Genomic DNA, 26098 nt, shown 5'->3' with positions numbered 1-26098 from the left:
TTATCTCCATTAGCTTGAATAAGACTCTTAATTATAAATTAAAGTTTTTTAGAATGTTACTGCATAGATTTAGGTCTAGAGTTAGCCATATTTAGATTTTTTTCTTTTAATTTTTAATTATGAAGCCTTAGAACTGTTTTTTGCCTTTGACACTTTGAAGTCAAGTGCTTAATTTATAAGTTAGTAATGGCTTAACTAACTTTTAGCAGAGTCAAAGGACTGTCCCTTCATATTTGTATAAAGTAATTTTTAGTTTTTGTGATAAATGTCATGATGGTTTAGTTTAGATATTGTCTCAATTTTCTGTTAATTAAAATTTGATACGAATAGAGACATTTTAAAACTTGTTACTTCTGCATAACATGCAACTATTGGTTTCAGTTTGTGAATTAGAAAACTGTTCTGGGCCACAAGATAGAGTCTTAATGTCTGAATTAGAACTTAAATCTGAAGAGAAGTTAACTTCGTGACTCAAATTGTGTTTATCCAGCCCAGTGCTGATAACCATAGCTTGTTAAAAGAGAGAAGAAAAATTGTGGCAACAATTACTTTAGGAGGTAACACATAACAAGCAGAGTGAGGAGATAAGTATATTTGCACAGACCACTCACAATTCTAAGCTTAACACATAATGTGTTTTAAGAAATTAAGGAAATTAAAAGGCAATAAGTAAATAAATTATGGGCAGACCCGATAGCAGACTAATTAGCAGATTAGCATAAGTAAATATTGAGAAACTTTTAAATGTCCTTTGGGTTTAGGAGATGCTACAGGGATCTGATGAGTCTTTAAGCTTTTAATCTATTGTCTGATTCATTATTTCACATTGATTTAATTTGCTGACAAAGAATTCTCATAATTAGATTTCTTTTGCTTCTCGTTTCCTATTATGCATGTTTGAATTTCTTCTGTAGTCTTCATTACATATTAAGCCACACGCTTTTATCGTATAGCGCTTAATACGTTATAAACAGGTTGTTCCAAATGTTGTCAGATTCCCCTAAGATTGTTTGTACCAGAATTCATATGTATAAGTCATATTTACCCTGATGCAGAATTAAGTTAGTATTGTAAAGAGAATTCTTGAGAGATGAAATCTAAATTAATACAGTAATTGTTAATGTAGTAGTACTTTCTAAAGGATGTTAACGGTTCTTCAGTTCTTAAATTTTGATTATTTGGTCACAAATTTTATTTTAAAATCCTGGTCAGTTAAAAAAAAAAATCTGATGGCCTTTAAAAAGTCTTTATCTCATTTTATCTCTTGTTCATTTAACTCTTCCTTTTTGAAATTCTTTTCCCTGGCTTCTGGGATACTGCTAGCCTTTTCCTAGTTCTCTTCTCACCCCTTAAATACCAGTATTGTTCAGCTTTTTATTGTGTTTTGTTCTTTTTTTCTTGCTCAGCATGTTCTCTTTTGCTGGGCAGTCTTGTCTACAAAAGTGACTCCCAAGTCTTTATTTATAACTCTTACATATATCTGCTTCCTTTCTATAAGCACTTGGTATGTCCCAAATTCCTCCCTTTCCACACAACTTATTCGCAGGTTCTCAGTAAGTAACTACACTGTCCTCCCAACTCTTTCTTGTTCTTCAGCATTTGTCCCTACCTACCTATCAACAAATCTTGGATTCTGCCTTCTGTATCTTATGTGTATATATCCTTTCTGTGGTTATTGCCACTACCATTATTGAAACTCGGGACATCTCTCTTGAAATAAACCTGTTTATAAATAACTGCTCTGATTCCTTCTACCCAGACTATTCACTTACAGTGGCATCATTATAAAATACAGATTGGATTGTGCTTTTTCCTTCTAATAGTTTTCCATTATCTACAGGATAAAATCCATACTTCTTAGTAAGATTATACCAAGTACTTGAGAGTCTGGTTGCAGCCTGTCTGATTAGCTTGATCTCCATCATTTCACTCTTATATTCCTTATAATTCATCTTTTGCAAACTTACACATTTCTTAGCGCATGTTATATTCTTTCTTGTTTTGAGCCTTTGCTGAAAAGAAGGACATGTTCTTTCTTCCATTCTGTTGAACTCAGTATCTTTCTTTAAGGCCAGCTCTTATGTCCTTGGGTTCTCAGTGTCAGTTAACCTCTCCCAGTCTTGTCCCAAACACTGGTGCTTATATTTGTTTATTATAGCACTTACCACATTAAAATTTTAGTTCATTTAATTAAACTGTTTAGGGTTAGGTGTTAATTACATGTTGAACTTGTTCTCCCTCCATGCTTCAAGCACCAGTCCTGACAAACTTTTTAAATATTAAAAATTAACTGTGTAACAGGCATGGTGCTAAGTATTTAATATATATTTTAGTTTATTTCTTAAAACAACATTGTAAGGGAAGGTGGTGTATCTCTTAGATAAGAACCTGAACATTGCCACTGTTTAAGTACATGATGTTAGAGGCAGTTTCTCTAAAATTCATGTTATCTCCATAAAACTGTAGGTAATGAAAGACACAGTCAAATCTGTATTAATTTGGACTCCAATAATTCAAAATTCCTAACAAATGATAGATGAGTCAATTTTAATTCTACAAAGTATGTTTGCTAATCACAAACTTTACCTAGAATTTCTGTATATAATAATTTTAAACTTAAACAGGAAAAGACTTGATTACCTTGTGATTGACTATTGAAATAGGGAAAATTGTATAATCTTTCAAAGTACTCCTTACAGATGAATGAAGGCAATATTGTTTTTTTAAATTGTATAACAATTTGAATCTTTTCAGATTGTTTACCAGTTAGTCTAAATTTGTGAAGTGTCCATTAATTTGAAATACGTTTTTTCCTCAATGGAGACATTCATGTTATTCAAGTTAAGCTTCCTGTTGACTCTTCTTATCAGTATAGTGATTTCCTTGTTTGATTTTTTCCTTAACAGATAATTTATATTAAAAGGTTGATGGTTGGGTAAGCTCAGACTCTTCAGACTTTTGGTTGTAAGTGCTAATAGTATAGCTAAGCTCTATCTGGGGGTGTCAGTGGTAGGATGCTGTAATAAATACGAGAGCAAGGTCTTTGTCATTGTGAACCGTTGCTCTATTCCTAGTTCTTGACAAAATAATAGGCAGTCAGTAAGTATTTACTGTAGATGGATAAATAACTGAAAGAATGGTAATGAGTGTGTTAAAGGTTGGGGAAGCACCTGCAGTGGTCGTGGTTTTAAAAATGTATTTGGAGAAAAAGAAGAGGATTACATTTGTTGTGAATCTAATTAAAGGATACCAGCAATAGATTTAGATCTGTTTAATGCCAGCGTGCCTTTAAAGAAAAAGAACCTAAGATAAATTCAGTCTGTGCTTGCTTGAAGAGAGTGTGGAGAATCTGAAGCTCTCGTTTTTGTAGGGAATAATCCTGGTGTTAGGTAGGGTGAAACAAGGTTAGGTATCCTGTATTTGTTGTTAGGGTAACATTTGAACATCTTTTGGCAAGATTACTCTATTGGACAACGATAAAACAAAGTAATAAAGACAGTGGTGTGCTTAAAAACCTAAAACTTGATTTTTATCAGTTGGCATACTGTTAGCCAACCAATCTTCCTTCCTTTCTCTCTTTCTCTCTCTTTCTTTCTCTTTCTTTCCTTCCTTTCCTTTCTTTCTTTCCTTTCTTTCTTTCTCTTTCTTTCGAGAGCAAGAGAGGGAGTATGAGTGGGGGGGAGAGGGAGGGAGAGAGAATCTCTAGAAGACTTTTCGCATGTCTCAGAGCCCGACGAGGGACTTGATCTCATGACGTGAGCCGAAACCAAGAGTCAGGAAGCTCAACGGACTGAGCCATCCAGGTGCCTCTGCCTTCCCATATCCCCCCATTGACCATTCTAAATTGTTACTATTCTACCCTCCCTTCCAGATTCATGAAATGACAAAATAGGCAGGAGACCATTACTTTGGCCAAATGACTGCCAGAGTCAGAAGAGTTTAATGACCTTAGTTATTAATGCAAGTTTACTTAGTAATTTATTAGAGTTATGATTTATTAGCATAGATAAACTTGAAAAGTAAAACAAAATAACCAAAGCAGCAGACGTTTGCTAATCTTCTGAGGGCTAGCATGTATCTAAATATTTTAGTGGTTACATAGTTCCACACTCAATCTAATGGGAGGGGGGATTAGTCATTCATTAACATGAGGTGTGAGTTAATCACTTGGAATAAACTTCCCTTTTATATTTTGATGGTATCTATAGATTTGAATGAACCTGAAGACTTCATATGCATTAAGGCAGTAGCCTCTTAAAGCCAATGTAGAAGGTCATTAACTAGCTTTAATAGGCCATGTTCAGCTCTCCCTCTATTGCTTTGCTTTATAATAATTTTTAAGATTACTAAGTATTCGTGGAAATTAGGAAAACTGGCCACAGAGTTAGTGACTCAAATTTTGTTGAATAACCGAATACATTAGTGGAAGAATTTAGTCTGTTTTAGTCAATAAGTTTAAAATTATGTTAGTCAACCTAAGATGGCACTTTGAACAGTGAGACGGGAAATAGCTGTGATGAAAGAATATTAGAAAAATACTGTTTATAATTTGAGGGGTAGGGAGGGCATTTTTTTTTTTTTTTAAAGATCTTATTTATTTATTTATTTGATGGAGAGAGAGAGAAAGCAGGAGCAGGGAGGAGGGGCAGAAGCAAAGGGAGAAGCAGGCTCCAGGGAGCCCGATGTGGGACTCGATCCCAGGACCCTGGGATCACGATCTGAGCCGAAGGCAGCCTCTTAACCAACTGAGCCACCCAGGCACCCAGGGGAGGGCTTTTTAAATCAAGACCCAAAATGCATTTGCCTTTAAAAAAAATGTTGATAGATTTAAACATGTAAGACATTTAAAACTCTCTGACAGAGATAAGGTTTGAAAGACACATCTCAAATTGGGAGAACATACTTGTAACCTATGTAACAGTATGTTATAGATACATTAAGAATACATCAAAACAATAGGAAAAAGACAATCCAGTAGAAAAATGAGGAACAGATAGGAATAAGCAGTTTATAGAAGAGGAATTTAAGATTGCCAGCCTTGGTTTACAGTTACAAAAGTTAGAATGAATCAAAGACCTAAACTTAGGAGCTAAAACTATAAAACTCTCGACAAAAACAGGTGAAAATTTTTATGACATTGGATTTGGTTGTGATTTCTTAGAAGTGACACAAAAACCACAGGCAACAAAGGGAAAAATAGGTGAACTGGACTTCATCAAAATTAAAACTTTTGTGCATCAGAGGGCACCCTAGAGTGAAAAGACAACCCACAGAATGGGAGGAAGTAAATTGTAAATCATGTATCTAATAAGGGATTAATATCCAAATATATGAAATCCTGTAACTAAACAATTAAATGAAACAGCCTAGTTCAAAAATCTGCAAAGGACTTGAATAGACATGTTCTCCAAGGCCAGGCAGTAAGCACATGAAAAGGGGTTTAACATCGGGGAAAGCATATCAAAACTACAATAAAATAACATTTCACATCCTTAGGATGACTATTACAAAAACAGCAATGAAAATAAGGGTTTTTGAGGATGTTAGACCCCTTGTACAGTGCTTGTAAGAGTGCAAAATGATGCAGCTCCTATGGAATACCGTTTAGCAGTTCCTCAAAAAATGAAACATAGAATTACCATAGGATCGACCAATTTTTGCCTAGGTATATAACCAAAAGAATGAAAGGGAATCAAACAGGTAATACACTGATGTTTGTACCAGTTTTATTTACAATAGCCCAAAGTTGGAAACAGTCCAAGTGTCCCATCAGCTGATGGACAATAAATAAATAAAATGTGTTATTACTCAGCCTTAAAAAGGAATGAGATTCTGACACATGTTGCTGCAACATAGTGAACCTTGAAGACCTTAGTATAAGTGAAGTAAGCCAGACACAAAAGGACAAATGTTATTCCACTTAATATGCAGTACTTAGAATGGGCAGATTCATAGAGACAGAAGGTAGAATAGTGGCTACTAGGGAGTGGAATGATAAGGAGTGCCCTTGTTTAATTGGTTACAGAATTTCTTTGGAGAGACGAAAAAATTTTGGAGAGAGATAGGGGTGATGTTTGCACAGTAATGTGTAAATACTTAATGCCCCTGAGTTGTAAACCTAGAAATGGTTAAAATGGTAGGTTTTATGTTACGTGTATTTTAACAGGGTAAAAATTTTCAAGAGAAAGATTATCAGTATATATTGGAAATTAAGATTAAAATAAGATTTTTCACCCTTGAGCTTAGTGACCATTACCAGTTGAATATGGGGAAGCACAATTGGTGGGAGTAAGTTGGTTATTGCAGGAATCACTTTTTAATAAAATCTGTTAAGAGTTGCAAAATATGTTTATCCTTTATATGTGTTATCATAAAGATTTCCTCGGTTGAACAAAAAGCAAGTTGCAAAAATATATCTTAATATATTTTACATCAGCACCATACTTAATGTACCTTTGTAAATGCATAGTAAAGGTTCTGGGTGTATATATGATTTAACATATTCATGAATTGTCAAAAATAAATGAAAGTCGCAGATTATATACCAGGTGCTGTCACCTAGCTACCTTATTACAGGTTTTTTTTCCTACTACATTTGAATACTTTGTTTCCTTTGTAACTTATCCATGTCCTCATCTTCAGTATAATACCACTACTACAAAATAGAACAAAACAGGCTGCCCTTGTTGCATCAGTGGTTTGAGCTTTGTTCACATGTCCCTTTGAATATTATTACAGCAACTGTCTAAGCATCAGAGGAAATTGATTAGAAATGCAATATAGTACTTTTTACTTTTTAAGTGCAGTGTCTTTTTAGATCTTATTGTAGATCTAAAAGGAATTATTTGGCATACCAAAAAAATGTAGGTCAGAAATGGATTTTTACTTCGGTTTATACTCTTGGATACTTTGAATGGGTGCCTAGAATTAGAAGAGGTGAATATTACTTTAAGTCTTAAAGAGTCAGGGTATAGTAACAGATTTCTATGTGACGTTTAGTCTCTGGTAGGTTACGCCCCCTGCTGGTAAGCATTGGAAATGTAAATGAATAATTCATATTCACAAGCATAAAGGGAAAGAAGTTTTGTCAAAGAGTATACACAAAAAAATCAGAGGATAGCCTATTTTAAAGCTCATATTAAAGAGTTGGTTAGAAGTCTGTAAGTCTTAGAAATGTCAAATGGGAAAGTGACTTAGTTAAGTTTAAAATAGGTTAGGTAAGAAACTGAAAAATGCTCAAAGGAAGCTAGGTTTTTTAATGCTTGGGAAAGTTTGCATTTAAAGACTGAGACTGGAGGGTGATATTCTTTAAAAGTGGAAGAGCCTATAGAAATGGCTTTGTAGGGCGCCTGGGTGGCTCAGTCGGTTAAGCGACTGCCTTCGGCTCAGGTCATGATCCCAGGGTCCTGGGATCAAGTCCCACATCGGGCTCCCTGCTCTGCGGGGAGCCTGCTTCTCCTTCTCCCCCTCCCCCTGCTGGTGTTCCCTCTCTGGCTGTGTCTCTCTCTGTCAAATAAATAAATAAAATCTTAAAAAAAAAAAAAAAGAAATGGCTTTGTAATACAAAATACTACATTTATTCCCTTATGTACATTTAATTCTGTCTTTAACTATTTTCAAAGGTCCAAGTTTTTGTTTATGTTTAGTTTGATACAAATTTGTATAAGCACGTTGTTAGGTATATTAGCCTTACTTCCTAACAGATTCCAGATCAAAAGGTTTCAGGTAAATAGAATTGTTAATTAAAATTAAATATCTATATAGAAAAAAAGTATATTTGATGACTGTTTCCTTTCTGTGTTTTTTAAAAAAAAGGAAGAGAGGTTTAGTATTTTATAAGATTATTTAAAATAAGCCTACATAAGTTAAATTTATCTCTAAGACTATATATAGTTACCTTTATGAAAATAGCATAAAGTAAGCTGTTAATTGTCTGTTTTGTCAGTTATTTATGGATAGAAACCTTAGGCTTTCCTCCCCATTATCCTAAGTTCTAAACCTAGAGGTTAAGAGGGAGAGCACATGTACATGAACCTGGGCCTTTATTGCAGAATCAGGCACCCATTCAGCAAGTACATGTTGATGCCATCTTGGTGCCAAGTCCTATTTTGTTACCAGAGCTACAGAGGTAAATACAAGAAAATCCCTCTCCTGAAGAAATTCAAGTTCTAATAGAAGGGAAAGATAATAAACTATATAATAGAAGATGTTGGGCAATATAATAGATCTGTGTTAGGGCACTCAGAACACAGAGGAGAGGTACCCAACCAGTACCTTGCTTTTGTAATATTTTAATGGTAAAACTAAGACTGCCTTTTAGCATTTTATATTTATATTATTAAACTCAATATGTTGTTCTCAGTTATACATGTAGATTGAGGTAAGTAATAAGTAAAATGTTTAACATGTAATATGCTTTGGAAGGGCATTTGTATGGATGTGTCTTTTAGGGAGATGAGGTGAGTGGAGTCATTATTTAAAATAGTGTGGAAATACTTACATGAAGAATCTAAAAAACAAAACCAGGCTTACAGATAACAGAGCACAGATTGGTGGTTGCCTGGGGGGAAATGAGTGAAGGAAGTTAGAAGGTGCAAACTTCCAGTTATAAAATAAAGCATGGGGATGTGATGTGCAGTGTGGCAACTATGTGGTTAATAATACTGTTGCATATTTGAAAGTTGCTAAGAGACTAAAATCTTGAAAGTTCTCATCACAAGAAAAAGAATTGTGTAACTATGTTTGGTGATTATTTCACAGTATATACAGATAACAGTGCTGAACACCTGAAACTAATAATGTTGTCAGTTATACCTCAGTAAGAAAATACTATGCTGAGGACCTGCCTTGGAAAAAAGATTTAGCACTTTCCTGTCTTGCATCTTATCCTTAATTCCACTCACTCCTGTATGTTTGTGCTGTGCTGCTTTATTTTGTTTTGGTTTTGTTTCCTTTGGTTTTTAATGTTAAAAGCAACCTTGGAAGCTCTCTATTTTTTCAAAAATCAGCAAGGGATGTCAGAATCACCCATAGAATTCTTAGAAGTTCAACATATGCTTGGACCTCCCAAGCTCATTAGGAGTGGAGGCCAGTATCTGTTTTGTTTTGTTTATAGATGATTCTGATACATATTCTGTTGAAAACTAATACTCAAAATCAAACCTTTTAATAGAAAAATTCTGGCCTTTAGATAAAGAGGTTACCTGTTCAGGGGTCTCATAGATAGTAAGTAGTACCAACTGGTTTCCATACTACTCTTCAGTGATCTCTCAAAAACTTCAGAAGAAACTTAAGGTAAACTTATTAGAACTAGGAGTTAAGGATATTTAGTTTTTGTTACTTTATTTCTTTATAGTGGTAAGTATTAGTTTCCTATTTTGGGGTGTTTCCTTTTCTTGGATTGAAGCAGCACTGAAGAGTTTAAGCTGTGCTAATTTTTCAAATCTGTGGGTAGATTTAGCAGCATCAAAATACATTTGAAAACAGTTAACACCTTCTCCATCTCCTATCGTTAAAAACAGAAGAAAGCAACAATAAAAGTAACAAAAAGAGTAGGGATCATTTCAGAGGTATGTAAGTACTAATTTGATTGTTCATGCAGAAAGTAAAAATACAGAACTTGTTTCATTTTATACATTAATCAAGAAGGCCCCTAAGCTATATATCCCCTAAGCTGACCCTTAGGGAATATGATCCTGGAGAATACTGCTACTGTCGTCTCTAGTTACCCCATAAAATGCAGTAACTGACAGGTTTACGCAGGGAAAATCTTTATTTCATTCAAGTTTCTGTATACTTGTCTATGAATCCAGAACCGCGAGGTCCTTACTTCAGAGGCCTATTGCCCCTAGTTGTTTTGACTATTACAGTGGTGGTATAAAAAGGCTGATAGAGGAGTCCTTTTTTAGTAAGTTTGCTTGTAATTCTCAGCTTCTGTGGGGACGTGAAGACTAATGAATGTTTAGTTCTTAGAATTGGAATTGAGGATTTACAGTTATTAGGTAGCAGTGTTGTAATACTCAAATGCAGTGTGCCTGGAACTTTTATACATCATAATAGCAGTCTTAATTTGGGTTATATAATGTATATATGAATTTGAAAATCTTCAAGAAATGGGTGTATATGAGAAATTAAAGATACTTTAGCAAATCTTCATCATATTTAGTCTTTAGGCCAATATTGTAAGAATATGTATGAACATCTTGAATAGTTGAGTCTTAATGTTTTTACCCAGAGGTTCTGTTTCTTTTTTCTTCCATTAAAGTTACTGTATTAGTAAAATTCCATGGTACGAAAATACAGTTCGTGTTCATCTTTCTGTTGGTGGACATTTAAGTTTTTTAGTTTTGTGCTAAAATAAAAACAAGCATAGTATTATAAAAATTGTTGAATGTTTCTCCCAATTTACATACATCATAGTTTCTCTAAGGGTATTATACATAAGGAGAATTACTGGGTCATCAAGTGTGTGCATCTCCAGATTTCTTAGATAATGCCAGATTATTCTGCCATGTGGTTATATCAATTTAGTCTCACCAGAAATGTTAAGTTCCTGCTACACCTTCTCAATTTTTGATATTGTCAGATTTTTAAAGTTTTTGTCATTCTGGTGAGTGTAAAAGGATATCCTGTTGATTTAAATTCACATTTTTCTGATTATCAGTGAGGTTGATCATTAGTTTTTTCTAAAACCATTCAGTTTACTTCTGTGAAATGTCTTTACTTCATGTCTTTTGTTCATTTTTCTATCGTGTGGGTTGTCTTTTCTGATTTATAGAAGTTCCTTAAAAGTACTTTGGTTATCAATGCTTTGAATGTAATTGGTTTGCTTTTTGTAATTTTCTGCATCTAGATGTCAAAGATACCTTCCTGTTTTTGTCTACTAGTTGTAAAGATTTTAAACATATATACAGACATTTAATCTACCTTAAATTGGTTTTGTTTTAAATACAAGTTTTCATACTGGCAAGATACATTTCACTAGCTGTGTTCTTTTTCTTCATGAATTTTATGGCTGTACTGGCCCTTAACCTTTTTCAAATAAGTTAATAGAATCAACTTGTCAAATGATGCCAAAAATGCTGTTGGGGTTTTCATCACAATTGCATTGACTCTACTATATACGTAATTTGCGATGACAGCTTTCAAATAATGATAATTTTCCATGCAAGTTTTATACTTTTTTTTTGAATATAGGGTATTATGGGTGAGGTTGCTATTTTAAAAGGATCCTTTTTAGTGCTCATAATTTTTAAATGCTACAAACAGAGCTAGGTGCTTCAGATTATGTACTTTCCTTTTGTAATTAAATATATAATCTGGAAACTCAGTTAAGTATAAAAATTCATAGTCTCATTTATCTACTCCCCTTAGCCCATTCTGGAGGTGCTCACCATGGTGCCAATCCTGATTTCTTTTCAGGCCATTGTCATGTTTGGGATGGTTATTACTGTGGTCATAAACATTTTCACCTTAAATTAAGTCCCAAGAGAATTGTATTGTCCCTTTATCCTAATAGAAGCTTATTTGAACATGTAGTTAATACGTAACTGTGTTTGAAACAGTATTACTAGTAAACAGAACATGGTACTTTTAGAACCAGACATGAATATGGTTGAATCACTGCTTTACCAGGTTTTGTGATTTCAAGCAAGTTACATATTCTTGTTCAGAGAACTTTTCTCATCTATGAAATTGGGATATAAAAATGCCTACCTCATTATTCTAATCAGGCAAATATTTACTGAGCCCCCTCTGTGCTACCTTGGTAAAATTAAATGAGGTCACTTGAATTAGGTGTTTGGCACATGAAAGTTGACTTTTTGATGTTGGTTCGAGTTTCCTCTATTCGAGTAATTTTTTTCAGCCTTGTTACCTCCTTTTTACTTAGAGTCAACACCAGGAGACAAATCTGTATCACATTCTTGCACAACTCCTTCCACATCTTCTGCCTCTGGACTGAATCCCACATCTGCACCTCCAACATCTGCTTCAGCAGTCCCTGTTTCTCCTGTTCCACAGTCACCAATACCTCCATTACTTCAGGACCCAAACCTTCTTAGACAGCTGCTTCCTGCTTTGCAAGCCACGCTGCAACTTAATAATTCTAATGTGGACATATCCAAAATAAATGAAGGTAAATTTTCGTAGTTAACAGTTTTTTTTAATTCATTTGTATTGTGCAGAATTATGTGATTAGTAAAATCCCCAGTTTAGGAATGATCTTTGTTTCATTTTGAAATTCACATTTGAGCTTCATTCTTTTACATTTGTATCCCCCATTGTTTAAGGCCTTTGGTATTGTAATTGAGTTAGCAATACTTGGGATTTTTCTGTATTTTTTTAAGACTTGGCTTTGTACCTGGTAGTTACTGGAAATAAGCTGTTCTGTTTGCGTAATATGTATGGTAAATTTTTTTTTAAGTTAAAAAACAGCATTTTCCAAAACTGATATAAAAACACTTGAATTCTAGCATATTTCAAAAAACCTCTTGTATATGGGTAAATCATTATTTGGAGTATTAAAAATAGGCTAATTACTCAAAGTAGGAATTCAGGTAGTTCCTTCTTAGAATACTTGAAAAAAAATTTGAGATGGGAGATAATGGTTAACATTTTTCTGTTTTTCCTAGTTAATTGCATTGTTAATTCCAACTTTGCTTTTCAGTATGCTACTAAATTACTTACGGGAACCACCTCAAAGAAGTCTGAATAAAAGTGCATATAGTTTTAATTCACAAGCCATTCAAATAGTCCTAAGAGCATTGCAAAATTTTGTTTAGAATAGTCGATTTTGACTTGTGTACATTGTTACATAATATATTTAACAGTAGTATTAAGTGGTTAAGTTCTTCCTTTATCTTAAAAATGGAGCTATTTCAGGCTAGTTGGTCAATAATTCTGGGGGTTTTTTTGTACTTTTCTGCATTTTGATTTTATTCTTTTAAGGTAACTATGCCATTCTCCTACATGATAGGTACATGTTTTCCTAGGGAAAGTGGGGCTTTTAAACAGTTTATAAAGAGATGATAGCATAAGAAATGTCAATAATAAAAGATCTTGTGCTCTGAAAATACATGATGTTCTTAAATTACCTAGCTTTTTAATGTCTGTTTTTAAAAGGTGGTTGTTGCAGGGTTTGAGTGGTCAGCTTGTCTAATAAAGCATTTGCATGAAATAGCTACCATTTATCCAGTTAGTTCCATGTAACCTACTAAGCCCTTTAGGTATCAGTGAATAGGTTTCAGGTATAATCAGAAGTTCCAGGGGATGCCTGGGTGGCTCAGTCATTGGGCATCTGCCTTTGGCTCAGGTCATGATCCCAGAGTGCTGCGATCGAGCCCCGCATTGGGTTCCCTGCTCAGCCATTTTATCACTCTTATCTTCTAGATTTCTGTTTTGAGAGTTCTAGTTTGAAGCACTGCAGTTTCCCTTGGGGGTTTTTTGAGTTTTCAAGTTGTTACTAATGCCGTGATATGCCTCTTGTGTTTTTATTTTAATTTAAGATATGTTTTTAGTTCTTACAGCAGCTGTGACACAAGCCTCATTGCAGTCTATAATTCATAAGTTTCTTACTGCTGGACCATCTGCTTTCAACATAACTTCTTTGATTTCTCAAGCTGCTCAGCTCTCTACACAAGGTATTGATTTTCTTAGGTATCGCTAGAATTATATATTGATTTGGAGGGGGATTCATAGCAATTTTTTTTTTAGTCTTTGAAGAGATTAGCTATAATGATTTGATGTTTGATTTTTTTTTTTAACACCAGTATTTACAGTATTTTTTTTGAACTGATAAGAACAGATACTACACTTGATCTTAGCCAAAAGGCCGAGAAGCGATACAGTATTTTTTTTGAGATGAGACAAGCATTGACATTTATCTTACAGTATTGCCATTAAATCTGTAATATATATTTACTTCAGAATTTGTCAGTGAAATAGTTTACTCCATAAACTGATAATGTCCTCAATCTTTGTGAAACATTGAATATATTTTGAGTTGAAGTTTGGTTCAGGCTTGATGTTTGGTGGTTTTTGACCAGAGGATACAGAAATGCTCAAGTCCTTTCTTAAATTAGCTATTCCTCTTTTTCTGTGAAAGCATCCAATGGAAAGAGACCTACATGGGAACAAAGGAGAAATGAAAGGGTCACTTGGACTTGTCCCCCAGCCCCAGTTCAGAAAACTGATAAACTTAGCCAGGAACACTTGTTCTAAAATTGAAATATAATAGTGAAAAAGACTCAACAACTCTCTGGTGAGCCTCATGAGACAGGAGATAAAGGCCTAAATGTAGAATAAAAAAGAAATGAGAGTGGTGAGGATGCCTTCATATGAGAATAGGTTCAGGCTTACCTTTTTGCTTCAGCCTAAGAAAGGGGTTAGGGGAGGCACACATTGGGTGTGCTTGGTTCTCATCCACAGCTCATTTAGTCTGTGTGGCCCCAGTGAGTATTCCAGATTCTGACTTGCTCAGATAAGTGTTCTCTTTGGGGTTCAGGCGGCATGTGGAGAGATGGAAAGACTTTTGCACATATATTACAGAAGTTTTGGGTTATTTGAAATTAATTGCTTCACTTTTTCACAGCCCAGCCATCTAATCAGTCTCCAATGTCTTTAACTTCTGATGCGTCATCCCCAAGATCGTATGTGTCTCCAAGAATAAGCACACCTCAAACTAACACAGTCCCTATCAAACCTTTGATTAGTACTCCTCCTGTTTCATCACAGCCAAAGGTATGTTGCCTTTGAGGGAAATTTGGAAAAGAAAGCACTCACTTTTGGAAAAACAAGCTTAATGTTTTAGAATCTGTATTGTAGAAAAAGCCCTTTTCGAGAATGTAGTAGTGGTGGAATGAATGATGGGTGAGAATAGATGCAGGTTAGATTCTTAGTAAATTGAGGAGGGAATTGTATCTGCCACTTTTTTTTTTATTATTATTATTAAAGATTATATTTATTTGAGAGCGAGACGGAGAGAAAGCATGAGCAGGGTGGGGGGGTGGTAGAGGGACAAGCAGACTCCCCACTGAGCCAGGAGCCAGATGTGGGGCTTGATCCCAGGACCCTGAGATCATGACTTGAGCCAAAGTCAGATGCTTAACCGACTGAGCCACCCAGGTGTCCCACCATCTGTGCTACTTTTACACGCTGATTGTTTTCTCTTACTGGCTTTGGGATTTGTGACATGGAGAGTGGGATAAAGAGGGGTATACTAATTGTCTTAGTATTTGTAGAATTTTTTTAGCTCTAAAAGATATGAGAGAACAGGTTTTCCAGTGGCTTTTCTTCTTCCCATACTTTTATTTTAGAAATGAGTCCGTTTCCGTGCTACGAGCTTTATATATGTATTTAACTTCACATCATGAGAACCAACTGCTGTTTGCTTCATTTGATAGATAAGAAAATGAAGCCTGCAGTTAAATCTAGTTTTTGTGGTGGACTCAGGATTTGAGGCCTCCGTCTTCCTGAACACAACCCATTTTACTAAGCTGTGCTACCTGTGTTTATCCAAGCAAAATCTTGCATGGATGGCTCCCCAGAGCACAGTTAAAAATTGTTGGTCTGTTCTTATTGGACTATAAACAGGATCTTAACAATGCTGCACTCAGATTTTGTACTACATCATTTGAGTCTTGCCCACAAATTCGTAAGCAAATCCCAGTTACACTTATTCTTTGCTTTGTATACTACCAGCAAAAACATTAAAAAAGATTTGGAAGTTAGTATATGCAAGTTGCAATTGTTTTTTTTTTTTCTTAATTGTAAATTTAGGAAATTCTTTTTAATTAAAAAGTGGGCTATTTCAATCTTTTATGCCAAAGAATTTTTTTTTTTAAGATTTTATTTTTAAGCAATCTCTACTCAATGTGGGGCTCGAACTCACAACCCTGAGATCAAGAGTCGAATGAATGCTCTACCTACTCAGCCAGCCAGGCGTCCTGCCAAAAATTTTATATTGAAATAAAATCATAAACAGAAGCCTTAAAATAAAAATGCATTGAAACATAACTTGAAATTGGTAGGCCAGCTTTTAGGTCTTCCTTTTGGCTCATCCCTTCCCTATTTAAGTCATTTACCTAAGCATGTTTTAGGGTCAGTCTGGATTGGGTTTTTTGGTTTTTTTGTTTTTAATTCTGTGTTAAACGTATTAGTTTATTACACAGTTTCTTATTGTTTGCATTTTGATGGAAGAAGAATAAAAATGTGAGTTTCAGCAATAGAAACCTATTACTAGAGCTTAAGACTCATCCTCAGGGTGGTATCTTAAGAGTACAATAAATGATGATTAAAAGTGAAGTGGCAATGTTAGTTTTACAGTCATTTATAAAATTAGCATTTCAAATCCCTTAAGCATATGGCTAACAATTTTTAACATGAAAATTTTTCCAAGTTTTTTTTTTTTTAAAGTGGGCATTCAGTAATATGATGTAGACCTTATAAAAATGTTCTTTATAAAAGAACATGTTCTTGGGCACCTGGGTGGCTCAGTTGGTTAAGCGACTGCCTTCGGCTCAGGTCATGATCCTGGAGTCCCGGGATCGAGTCCCACATCGGGCTCCCTGCTCAGCAAGGAGTCTCCTTCTCCCTCTGACCCTCCTTTCTCTCATGCTCTCTGTCTCTCATTCTCTCTCTCTCAAATAAATAAAATCTTAAAAAAAAAAAAAAAATTAAGAAAAAAAAAAAGAACATGTTCTTTTATGTTCAGAAGTAAAAAAAGAAAAATATCTATCCAGATTTTTTTGGGAGAATATTAATTTAAAAAAATGAAAAACAAAAAAACGAAAGGGCGCCTGGGTGGCTCAGTCGATCAAGCATCTGCCTTCAGCTCAGGTCATGACCTCAGGGTCTTGGGATTGAGCTCAGCAGGGAGTCTGCTTCTCTCTGTTCCCCCCCCCCCCCCCGTGTTCTCTCTCTCTCAAATCTTTAAAAAAAAAATTTTTTTTTTTTAACTGCTATTGGAGGATGATATGACTTATGGCTCTCTGCCTTAATTTGGGGCTTATATTTAAAACTACTTGTTTTCTCTCTCTGTGGCATCTAAATATGTATAGTATACATATCCCCACTGGATAATCATGGACCTCTTGTTCCACCTCTGTAGGGTACCATCTCTTTGAAGACCACTCCAGTTGAATTTTATATGGGCCATAGCTCATTCTCTAATAACCAGTCTATACATTCTCTGCATATGTGGTTGAAATTTGAGCAGCTGTATTTTTAGGAGGTGGTAACATTAGTCTTTATTGATATAAAAGTAACAATAAATCAGAAGAGCTATTTTAGTGTATTGGAAAGAAAACTGGGCTCAACATTAGTAGTAGTTTCTTGTGCTGTTCTGCTGCTAAGAAAATAATCTTTATGGCCTTGGGCCATTTTATGAGGAAATTAGATCTTAGTCTCAAAACTAGACTCTCTTCTAACTACGTGAACTTCATTTGATTCTAATGTTTTAAATCTCTAGATTTTTCAGAGTTTAAGATTATCCAGCTAGATTTGGAGGTGTGTGTGGATTTGGGAACTTAAATGACCATGATTTACATAATTAAGTATGTCTGTATCACTAATATTAATTTTATTATGAAACAATTAGGACAGCTCATGTTATCTTAAAAATTACTAAAGAATAGGGGCGCCTGGGTGGCTCAGTCGTTAAGCGTCTGCCTTCGGCTCAGGTCATGATCCCAGGGTCCTGGGATCGAGCCCCTCATCGGGCTCCCTGCTCAGCGGGAAGCCTGCTTCTCCCTCTCCCACTCCCTCTGCTTGTGTTCCCTCTCTCGCTGTGTCTCTCTGTCAAATAAATAAAATCTTAAAAAAAAAAAAAAAATTACTAAAGAATAAAAAAAAAGTGCTATGGTGAGCGCTGTGAATTGTCTAAGACTGATGAATCACAGACCTGTACCCTGAAACAAATAATATATGTTAATTAAAAAAAAGTATTAAAAGCAAAAATAAATTAAAGAATAGAAATAATAGGGACTTTTCATTGGTAGTACTTGTGCTTTTATCTAGTTTCCATGGTATTTATCTGTGTGATAGAAGCCTATCTCACCAGATTTTGACATTTCAGGTTAGTACTCCAGTAGTTAAGCAAGGACCGGTTTCACAATCGGCCACACAACAGCCTGTAACTGCTGACAAGCAGCAAGGTCATGAACCTGTCTCTCCTCGAAGTCTTCAGCGCTCAAAGTAAGTTGATATGTGTTGAAACATTATTTTTTTCCTTAATATTGCATGCTGCATTGTTTGAATATTATAAAAATATATGTAAAATAGAACGTGATCTTGGAAGAATCCATGGATAGCCTAAGTTTTATGTATTAAAAGACTTACAAAGGCAAATCTTAACTATAAGTAGTTTGTTGTCTCTAGTAGGGAAGCCAGGTTATTTTTGAAGAAAGTGATTCTTTAGAATTTTACTTAGTAGAATATGATAGGATATGTGATACTTGTACAAAGAGGGCACCTGATTCTGTAATACTTGTTGGAAATGACCTCATTTTTAACCTCCTCATAGCAGCTTTAGATTTGAGTGTATTGATGAAGCCAAAAATGTTAAATTTAAAACATAGGCCGATATTTCCCAACTGGTATGTGTCAGGTTTTCCTAATAGCTTCAGCCCTGACCCCTGTGTGGATTGCTTGTCAGATAGGGCTGTATTGTGTTGTCACGTTTCTTTGTTAATTAACAAATACAACTTTAAAATGATTTTCATTTGATTGATTTTCCTATTTTTATTTCTTGCTATGAGGTGGCAAAATAATTCAACTGTTGTTTTTATTGTTGTTTTCTAAACAAGCATTTCAGAACTTATACATCCAAATGAGAGTTGTTCCCTTCAAAATAATCACCTTGGGAAGCTGTCTACTTACTCCAGCAATGTTGCCATTGCTAAGAACATTTTTGGGAAATTCTTCTTTTAAATTGTCTTTAGAGGCTGCAGTATTATTTTAAATATCCTCAGTGTTGAAAACTCTTCATCCTTTGGGAGATTTAGTTTTTGGAAATAACTGAAATTCATTCAGAGCCAAGTCTGGTGAAGCAGGTAGGAAATCAACTTGGGTGATTAAATTTTTGGTTCTCACCACCATATCCCCAAACCCTAGCCCAAACCATTCAGTTTTAGAAGAAGACAACCAATCTCAGAGTGTTACGTTTTTGGTCTTATTTTGCCACTAAACTCATTCATTGCTGTCCAATAAAATGCCTGTATTTTGCTTCACATTATCTACCCTCTGATTGAATACTTCATTCTGATGTTAAACAAAGGCAATAGCTTTTCCCCCTCATCTACATGTATTTAAGATAGATTGTTCAGTTGTGCCTTATATCTACAACTGTTAAAATGTGACCATTTCTTAGTTACATTCTTACTAGTGTTTCTGGTATACAAAATCAACAGGTCCTGCTATGGAATTTGGAGAGCACTGTTAGTTTAAATTTAACTGACATTAGTGTTACTAAAAGGGCTCTTTTCCCCCCAAAAGTGTGTTAGAGGAATACATGATATAAATACACTTTGGATTTTAAATTCTGTTTATTTGATGTTAATATAACAAATTTTTCTTAGGAATTTGGATATCTTTAATTTAATAGAAGGTATTGACAATTTCTAGGATACCTACTTTTTAAAACATAGTGCACATTCAATTCTGTTTTCTCTTCCAGTAGCCAGAGAAGTCCATCGCCTGGTCCAAATCATACTTCTAGTAGTAATGCATCAAATGCAACCGTTGTACCACAGAATTCATCTGCCCGACCTACATGTTCATTAACACCTACGCTAGCAGCACACTTTAATGAAAATCTCATAAAACATGTTCAAGGATGGCCTGCAGATCATGCAGAGAAGCAGGTATGTTACATGATTCACAGCAGATGTTTCACCTGTGGATGAGTGACAAAATACAACTTCTACTGCTAGAAAATCTAATCTAGGTCACTGAATTTAAGCTACATTTGAAATAACTAATTTCTAATTAGATTGCTTATAGTCACTCTATAAAATATTTGGTAAAGGGGCGCCTGGGTGGCTCAGTTGGTTAAGCAACTGCCTTCGGCTCAGGTCATGATCCTGGAGTCCCTGGATCGAGTCCTGCATCGGGCTCCCTGCTCGGCAGGGAGCCTGCTTCTCCCTCTGACCCTCCCCCCTCTCATGTGTTCTCTCTCTCTCATTCTCTCTGTCTCAAATAAATAAATAAATAAGATAAATAAAATCTTTAAAAAAAAATATTTGGTAAATACTTTAAGGTATTTGAGATAATATTTTATGGTTTCACATAAAATATTTTAATATAATTATTGTTATAGCTACCATTATCAAATACTCAGCATTTAGCACGGTGCTGAGTGCTTAATTTTTTCCACTTCTCAAAACTGTTAACCAGGACAGATAATGAGTTCTCCCATTTTACCGATGAGGCCCTTAGGACCAAATAAATTACATATCAAGGTCACCCAGTTAAAACAGTGATGGGGCTCAAAGCCAGTGTGCTTTTTCCACTCAGCCAGCCGCTCTCATAGTTATAGAACTTCTTCATATGACTACTCTTATATCTCTCCACTAGACTAGCAACTAGAAGTTAGGAAACAGTTTTGCTCTGGAATGAGGGACCTTTGGACATTCTAATTACTGCCATTGGCTGCTTCTGTCTTTTAGTGGTTTACTGTCTGAAATTTTCTCTTAAGTTCACAGAGATAATGTTGTGTATCTTATGACCCAAGAATACAGTGAAGGCCCTTTTATCAGTGTTACTCCTGAACTTTACTCTGGCTGACTCAGCACCTTTTATTAACCACAAATCATGAGTTCTTCTATCCTAGTGCTATGCAGTACTGAAATTGGAAATACTATTTTCTCCAGAAGTTGAAGGGGGAAATTTTGAAAAGTACCTTCCACCATTAGAGACCGTTTTTTTTTGTTTTTGCTTTTTTTTTTTTTTAATCATTTTCCCCCTTAGATTCACTATCATTTTTGTGGATTTAAAGGAGAAGAATTACTCTGTAATCTTGGTATAAAGTTGTACTCAGAAATTTAATGTTTGTTTTTTTGTATGTGATTGTGACTTATGTGATCTTTATTTATCTAACTCTAGGCATCGAGATTGCGAGAAGAAGCCCATAATATGGGAAGTGTTCACATGTCAGAAATTTGTACTGAATTAAAAAATTTAAGATCTTTAGTCCGAGTATGTGAAATTCAAGCAACTTTGCGAGAGCAAAGGTAAGTTTTTCATGGACAGAATTTTTGTCTTAGCATTATAGATCTTAAATCAGACTGAAGAATATAAATCAAATTTCATTTCTGAATTTCAAGTTCTCTTTGATATGTCATATTCCATAACACTAACTGCATTACAAAAAAGATGTATTTATTTTAGAGGTGGGGGGCAGGGGGAGAGAATCTTCAAGCAGACTCCCCACTGAGTGTGGAGCCTGACACGGGGCTCTGTCTCAAGACCCATGAGGATCATGACCTGAGCCGAAACCACGAGTCGGATGCTCAACCGACTAAGCCACCCAGGCACTCCACACTATGACTGCATTTTTATAATTTAACTAATATTCCTGGTAAATGGTAATGGCATCTAGATTTTAGTTCTCTAACGCATGGTAAATGCTTCATTAGACTTTATTCTTAAAACTCTGTAAGGTACAGTAATATTTAAAAAGTGAAATGTTAGAACACTGTATGTTAAGTATACTGTAACCTTTAAAAAAATTGACGACAGCAACTAATTGGTCTCCTCTTCAATTAAGGATAGTCCTCTATTGCTGAGTGTACTTGTTTCAGTTGAAATTTCAAATCACTATTTACATTGTCTTTGGATCACCTATAGATCCCTTGGAAATTTAGTTGTCTATCAAGTGTATCTATTTTCTGAATTGTTTTCACCTAAACTCTTACTCTCTCACATTTCTTAGTCTCTAGTATCCTGCTCAAGTAAGGCTATCTACATCCCAGTAAATAGTATAGATACTTTTTAAATGCATCTTACAAAATCAAGGACAAACTTTTAATGGCCTCTCACATCCTGTCTATTTAAGTCACTGGGTCACAAGTAGAGTTAGTCTTAACATGAAACCACAAATATTTAATAGATACCAAGTTGGAATTTATAGTAAACTCGGAAAAGTAAGTTTTTACCTAATCTTTCAATTACTCAACTGTCTGGAGTTACATTGTGAATATCAACTGGGATTTGTTTACTCTAGGATTGCTCTGAAAGTACTTCAGACATACATAAAATTTGACCGCATTTTGGCTTAATAAGAGATGATTTGACTTTTAGGAAATTATTTGCAGCCTCAGCTGTTGACATGGTGTACACTGGTAAATACCAAGCCACTTTATGATTATGCCTAATTCACTGGTACAGGCAGTAAATATACTTTACGGAAGAGAGAGGTCAGAAGGGGAACAGTTTTATGAAGTTCATGGAAATCTAGTTTGTTTTAAATATGCATGTCAGTTGGACTTGGACTCAGCTCTGTTTTTCTGAGCCTGTGTTTATATTGAGAATTGTTCTTTAATATGATTAAGCCTCTTGCACCTAGTTAATTCTAGGCTTACTCTGTTGTGGCCTAGAAAACATATGCAGTATAAGTTTGTCTTGTATTTAATATCTGCTGCTGTGTGTGTGTGTCTGTCTTTGATACAGCAAACAAACCACATTTTAAATCAATCTTTATAGTCAAATTATTGAGAAATTGTTAGAAAACTAGGAAACATTCTAACTTTTGTTGTCCTAATCTTTAATACGTCATACATTCACTGGTCATTTTAACTCTAGGCTAATCCATATTTATTCATTTTTAAAGATTTAATTATTTATTTGGGGGGGCAAGAGAGGGGGAGAATTTCAAGCAGACTCCCTGCTGAGCACAAGAGCCCCCTGTGGGGCTTGATCTCACGACCCTGAGATCAGGACCTGAGCCGAAACCAAGAGTCAGGACACCTAACTGACTGAGCCACCCAGGTGCCCCTAGATTAATCCATTTTTAATTACTTAGTTTTAATTGTAGTTTACTCATTTTATCTTAAGATATTTCTGTAGTTAAAGTTCTGTTTGGTTTTTCTGTAACATTTATATGAACCACACAAGTTCTAATGCCTTCTTTTATTTTTCAGGATACTATTTTTGAGACAACAAATTAAGGAACTCGAAAAGCTAAAAAATCAGAATTCCTTCATGGTGTGAAGATGTGAATAATTGCACATGGTTTTGCGTACAGAAACTGTAAATCTTATTGCCCAATCTTAACATTTTTGAGCTGCATTTAAGTAGACTTTGGACCGTTAAGCTGGGCAAAGGAAATGACAAGGGGACGGGGTCTGTGAGAGTCAATTCAGGGGAAAGATACAAGATTGATTTGTAAAACCCTTGAAATGTAGATTTCTTGTAGATGTATTCTTCACGTTGTAAATATGTTTTGTAGAGTGAAGCCATGGGAAGCCATGTGTAACAGAGCTTAGACATCCAAAACTAATCAATGCTGAGGTGGCTAAATACCTAGCCTTTTACATGTACACCTGTCTGCAAAATTAGCTTTTTTTAAAAAAAAAAAATTGGGGGGGTTAATTTATCATTCAGAAATCTTGCATTTTCAAAAATTCAGTGCAAGCGCCAGGCGATCTGTGTCTAAGGATGCGATTTTGAACCATATGGGCAGTGTACAAAATATCATGAAACTGTTTCCACACTTGCACCTGATCAAGAGCAGTGCTTCTCCATTTGTTTTGCAGAGAAATGTTTTTCATTTCCCGTGTGTTCCATTTCCCTCTGAAATCCTTGATCTGATTTTATCCATTTTTTTATGGCTCCTCTTTTTCTCCTTTCTTAAGGCACTGTTGCTATGGCACTTTTCTATAACCTTTTCATTCCTGTGTACAGTAGCTTAAAATTGCAGTGATTGAGCATAACCCACTTGTTTGTATAAATTATTGAAATCCATTTGCACCCTGTAAGAATGGACTTAAAGTACTGCTGGGCATGTGTGCTGAAAGTACATTGATTGCTCAAATATAAGGAAATGGCCCAATGAACATGGTTGTGGGAGGGGAAAGAGGAAACAAAGCTAGTCAGATGTGAATTGTATCTGTTGTAATAAACATGTTAAAACAAACAAAAAATTGTTAATTTTTCTTTTCCTTCGGTCAATGCATATTAGAATTTGAACTACCTGGGACTTCTTTATCAGAACTATTCTTGTTGAATATTTATACTTAATTGAAATAATTCCTTAAGGGAGGTTTTGTTTAAAGCATATTAACAGGAAATTGTGTATAAGATATTTAATGAAATATGAAATTCAACAAGAATGATTAAGTCACTTCCCAAGTGGTTGTCATTTGTTATAAACCCTGGTTTAACCTGTCTTGCTATTATGACATTTCATTTTGAAGGATGTTTGTGTTGTAGCTAACTGTTCAAGTCTGGTGCTGACTGCTGTTCTTAGCCATCACAAAACGCTAAATTTGTGTAATTGGAGCTTCCTTCTGTTATCTGGAAATGGTGGGAAAGCTCAGCTTTGTATATTGTTTCCTAAAGTATATTAAAATAAAAAAAGAAACTATTGCTACTATAAAATTACCTTGGCTTTTTTTTTCTTTTCTAAAATATTGGTCACATGGCCTTAGCATGACACTGCCAGTATTAAATCACAAGGGTTTCTTTATGCAGAAAATTTAATTTTAATTTCAAAATCTTACCCAATCTAGACTTTTTTTTTCCCTGTTGAAGCAGATGTGTTTATGTGCTTTCAGAACTGCCAGCACCAAGGGCTTATTTTGTGATGTTAGACGTTAATGTTACTGCGTTTTTGGATATGAAAATTCCAAAATTGCTCTTGTGCTTGAAGCATATTTAAAGTATAGATGATAATGCTCAGACCTTTCAATAAACTTTAAAAAGTAAAATGTAAGTGATAGTATGAATGATACTTTCTAAAATACAAAAAAATGTTCCAGTGTAATTAAGAGGAATTAAAATCTTATACTGGAAACTGGTTTTTTTTTTTTTTTTTTTTATTGTAACTTGAGCATACTTTTAAAATGTAAGAAAAGACGAATGTCAAATCATATCATGAAATGTTCATACCTGTAAGATTGTTAACATTTGCTGGGCTTGATTAGTGCATGTAAATGAAACTCCAAAGATCAATGTTAAGCTAGAACTCTCACTGATGGAGTCCTGTATCTTTCCTGGAAAGAAGTGAGCAATTTGTGATGTAGTAGGCAAATGTTTCCTGATCAGATGGCAACTTGACTTGTGATTTAAGGTAAATTTGAATTTTATTTGCTAATAGTTTATTGATCTATGTCACCTTATTCCTTTGCTTTAAAAATTGTTTACATCCCTAAATGAATTGCTCACATATATATAGGAGAAGATGCCTAATATGATATTTCTTGGTGAATTTTTAAACAAAATTAAAATTTTTGTGGAAATATTTTTACAATATTTGATTCACTTATTATTCTGTAGTAAATTATTTTAAGTATTGCACTTTAATACATTGTGTCCAGCTACTAACCTTGAGATAACCAGGGAATATTTATTAAAATAGGCATAATATCCAAGAATACTCTTTATATAGTTGGCCTGTTGCCATGGCTTCGAACATGTATCTCGTTTTGAGTTGCACCTTGATTCAGATAATTTGGAAATAGAAATACAAAGAGCCCTTAGGAAACCTCAGGGTTTTTATTTTTAAAAGGACATTAGTAGTCTTATATTCAAACCTTAAAAACTGATACTGTAATAAAATGTATTTTGTGAAGGTGGGTCTATTAGAAAGTCTTTCCTCTTAGGAACCAGCTTTCCTACCTTTTTTCCCTTTATTTTCTGTTTAACTAGTTTGACTAACTTTTAATTTTAAAACTTGGACTATAACTCCAGATTTTAAGCACACTGAAAAACTCCATGCTTCAACTCTTCTTAAAGACATGATGCTGCTTTTAATAGTCCAGATGTGAATGGTTTTATCTTCTAAGTTTTATATGTTTCACACTCATAAAACCTTGGAAAGGAGGTGCTTAAAACTTTGCAAAGATGAATTGTTAACCCCATTTCAAACAATCTATTGTTGAAA

General features: G+C 34.7%; 1 protein-coding gene and 1 pseudogene across 9 annotated transcripts in view; one reads left to right on the top strand and one right to left on the bottom strand.

Annotated features, from left to right (window-relative positions):
• The window catches only part of WAC (WW domain containing adaptor with coiled-coil), an 87311-nt gene extending 61855 nt beyond the window's left edge, over positions 1-25456 (top strand). For 5 of the 9 annotated variants that reach the window (XM_034987213.1, XM_034987218.1, XM_034987217.1 and 2 more), the window contains 7 exons: positions 11891-12136; positions 13518-13640; positions 14591-14739; positions 18074-18192; positions 19673-19859; positions 21100-21227; positions 23136-25449. In XM_034987213.1, coding sequence (XP_034843104.1) covers positions 11891-12136; positions 13518-13640; positions 14591-14739; positions 18074-18192; positions 19673-19859; positions 21100-21227; positions 23136-23205 — 1022 coding nt within the window. In that variant the 3' untranslated portion in view covers positions 23206-25449. Of the gene's footprint in view, positions 1-11890; positions 12137-13517; positions 13641-14590; positions 14740-18073; positions 18193-19672; positions 19860-21099; positions 21228-23135 lie in introns of all 9 variants that reach the window. The other 4 variants (XM_034987215.1, XM_034987210.1, XM_034987214.1 and 1 more) reach the window with 2 other exon arrangements.
• LOC117998452 lies at positions 13721-13843 on the bottom strand (annotated as a pseudogene).
• Positions 25457-26098: the final 642 nt, after the last annotated feature.

This window comes from Mirounga leonina, unplaced genomic scaffold, assembly GCF_011800145.1.
Source record: "Mirounga leonina isolate KUSES-001 unplaced genomic scaffold, KU_Mleo_1.0 Mir_413, whole genome shotgun sequence".
In the NCBI taxonomy this organism is placed as follows: Eukaryota; Metazoa; Chordata; class Mammalia; order Carnivora; family Phocidae; genus Mirounga; species Mirounga leonina.
The sequence above is the reverse complement of the archived record's forward strand: the minus strand, read 5'-3'. Positions and strand labels throughout refer to the sequence as shown.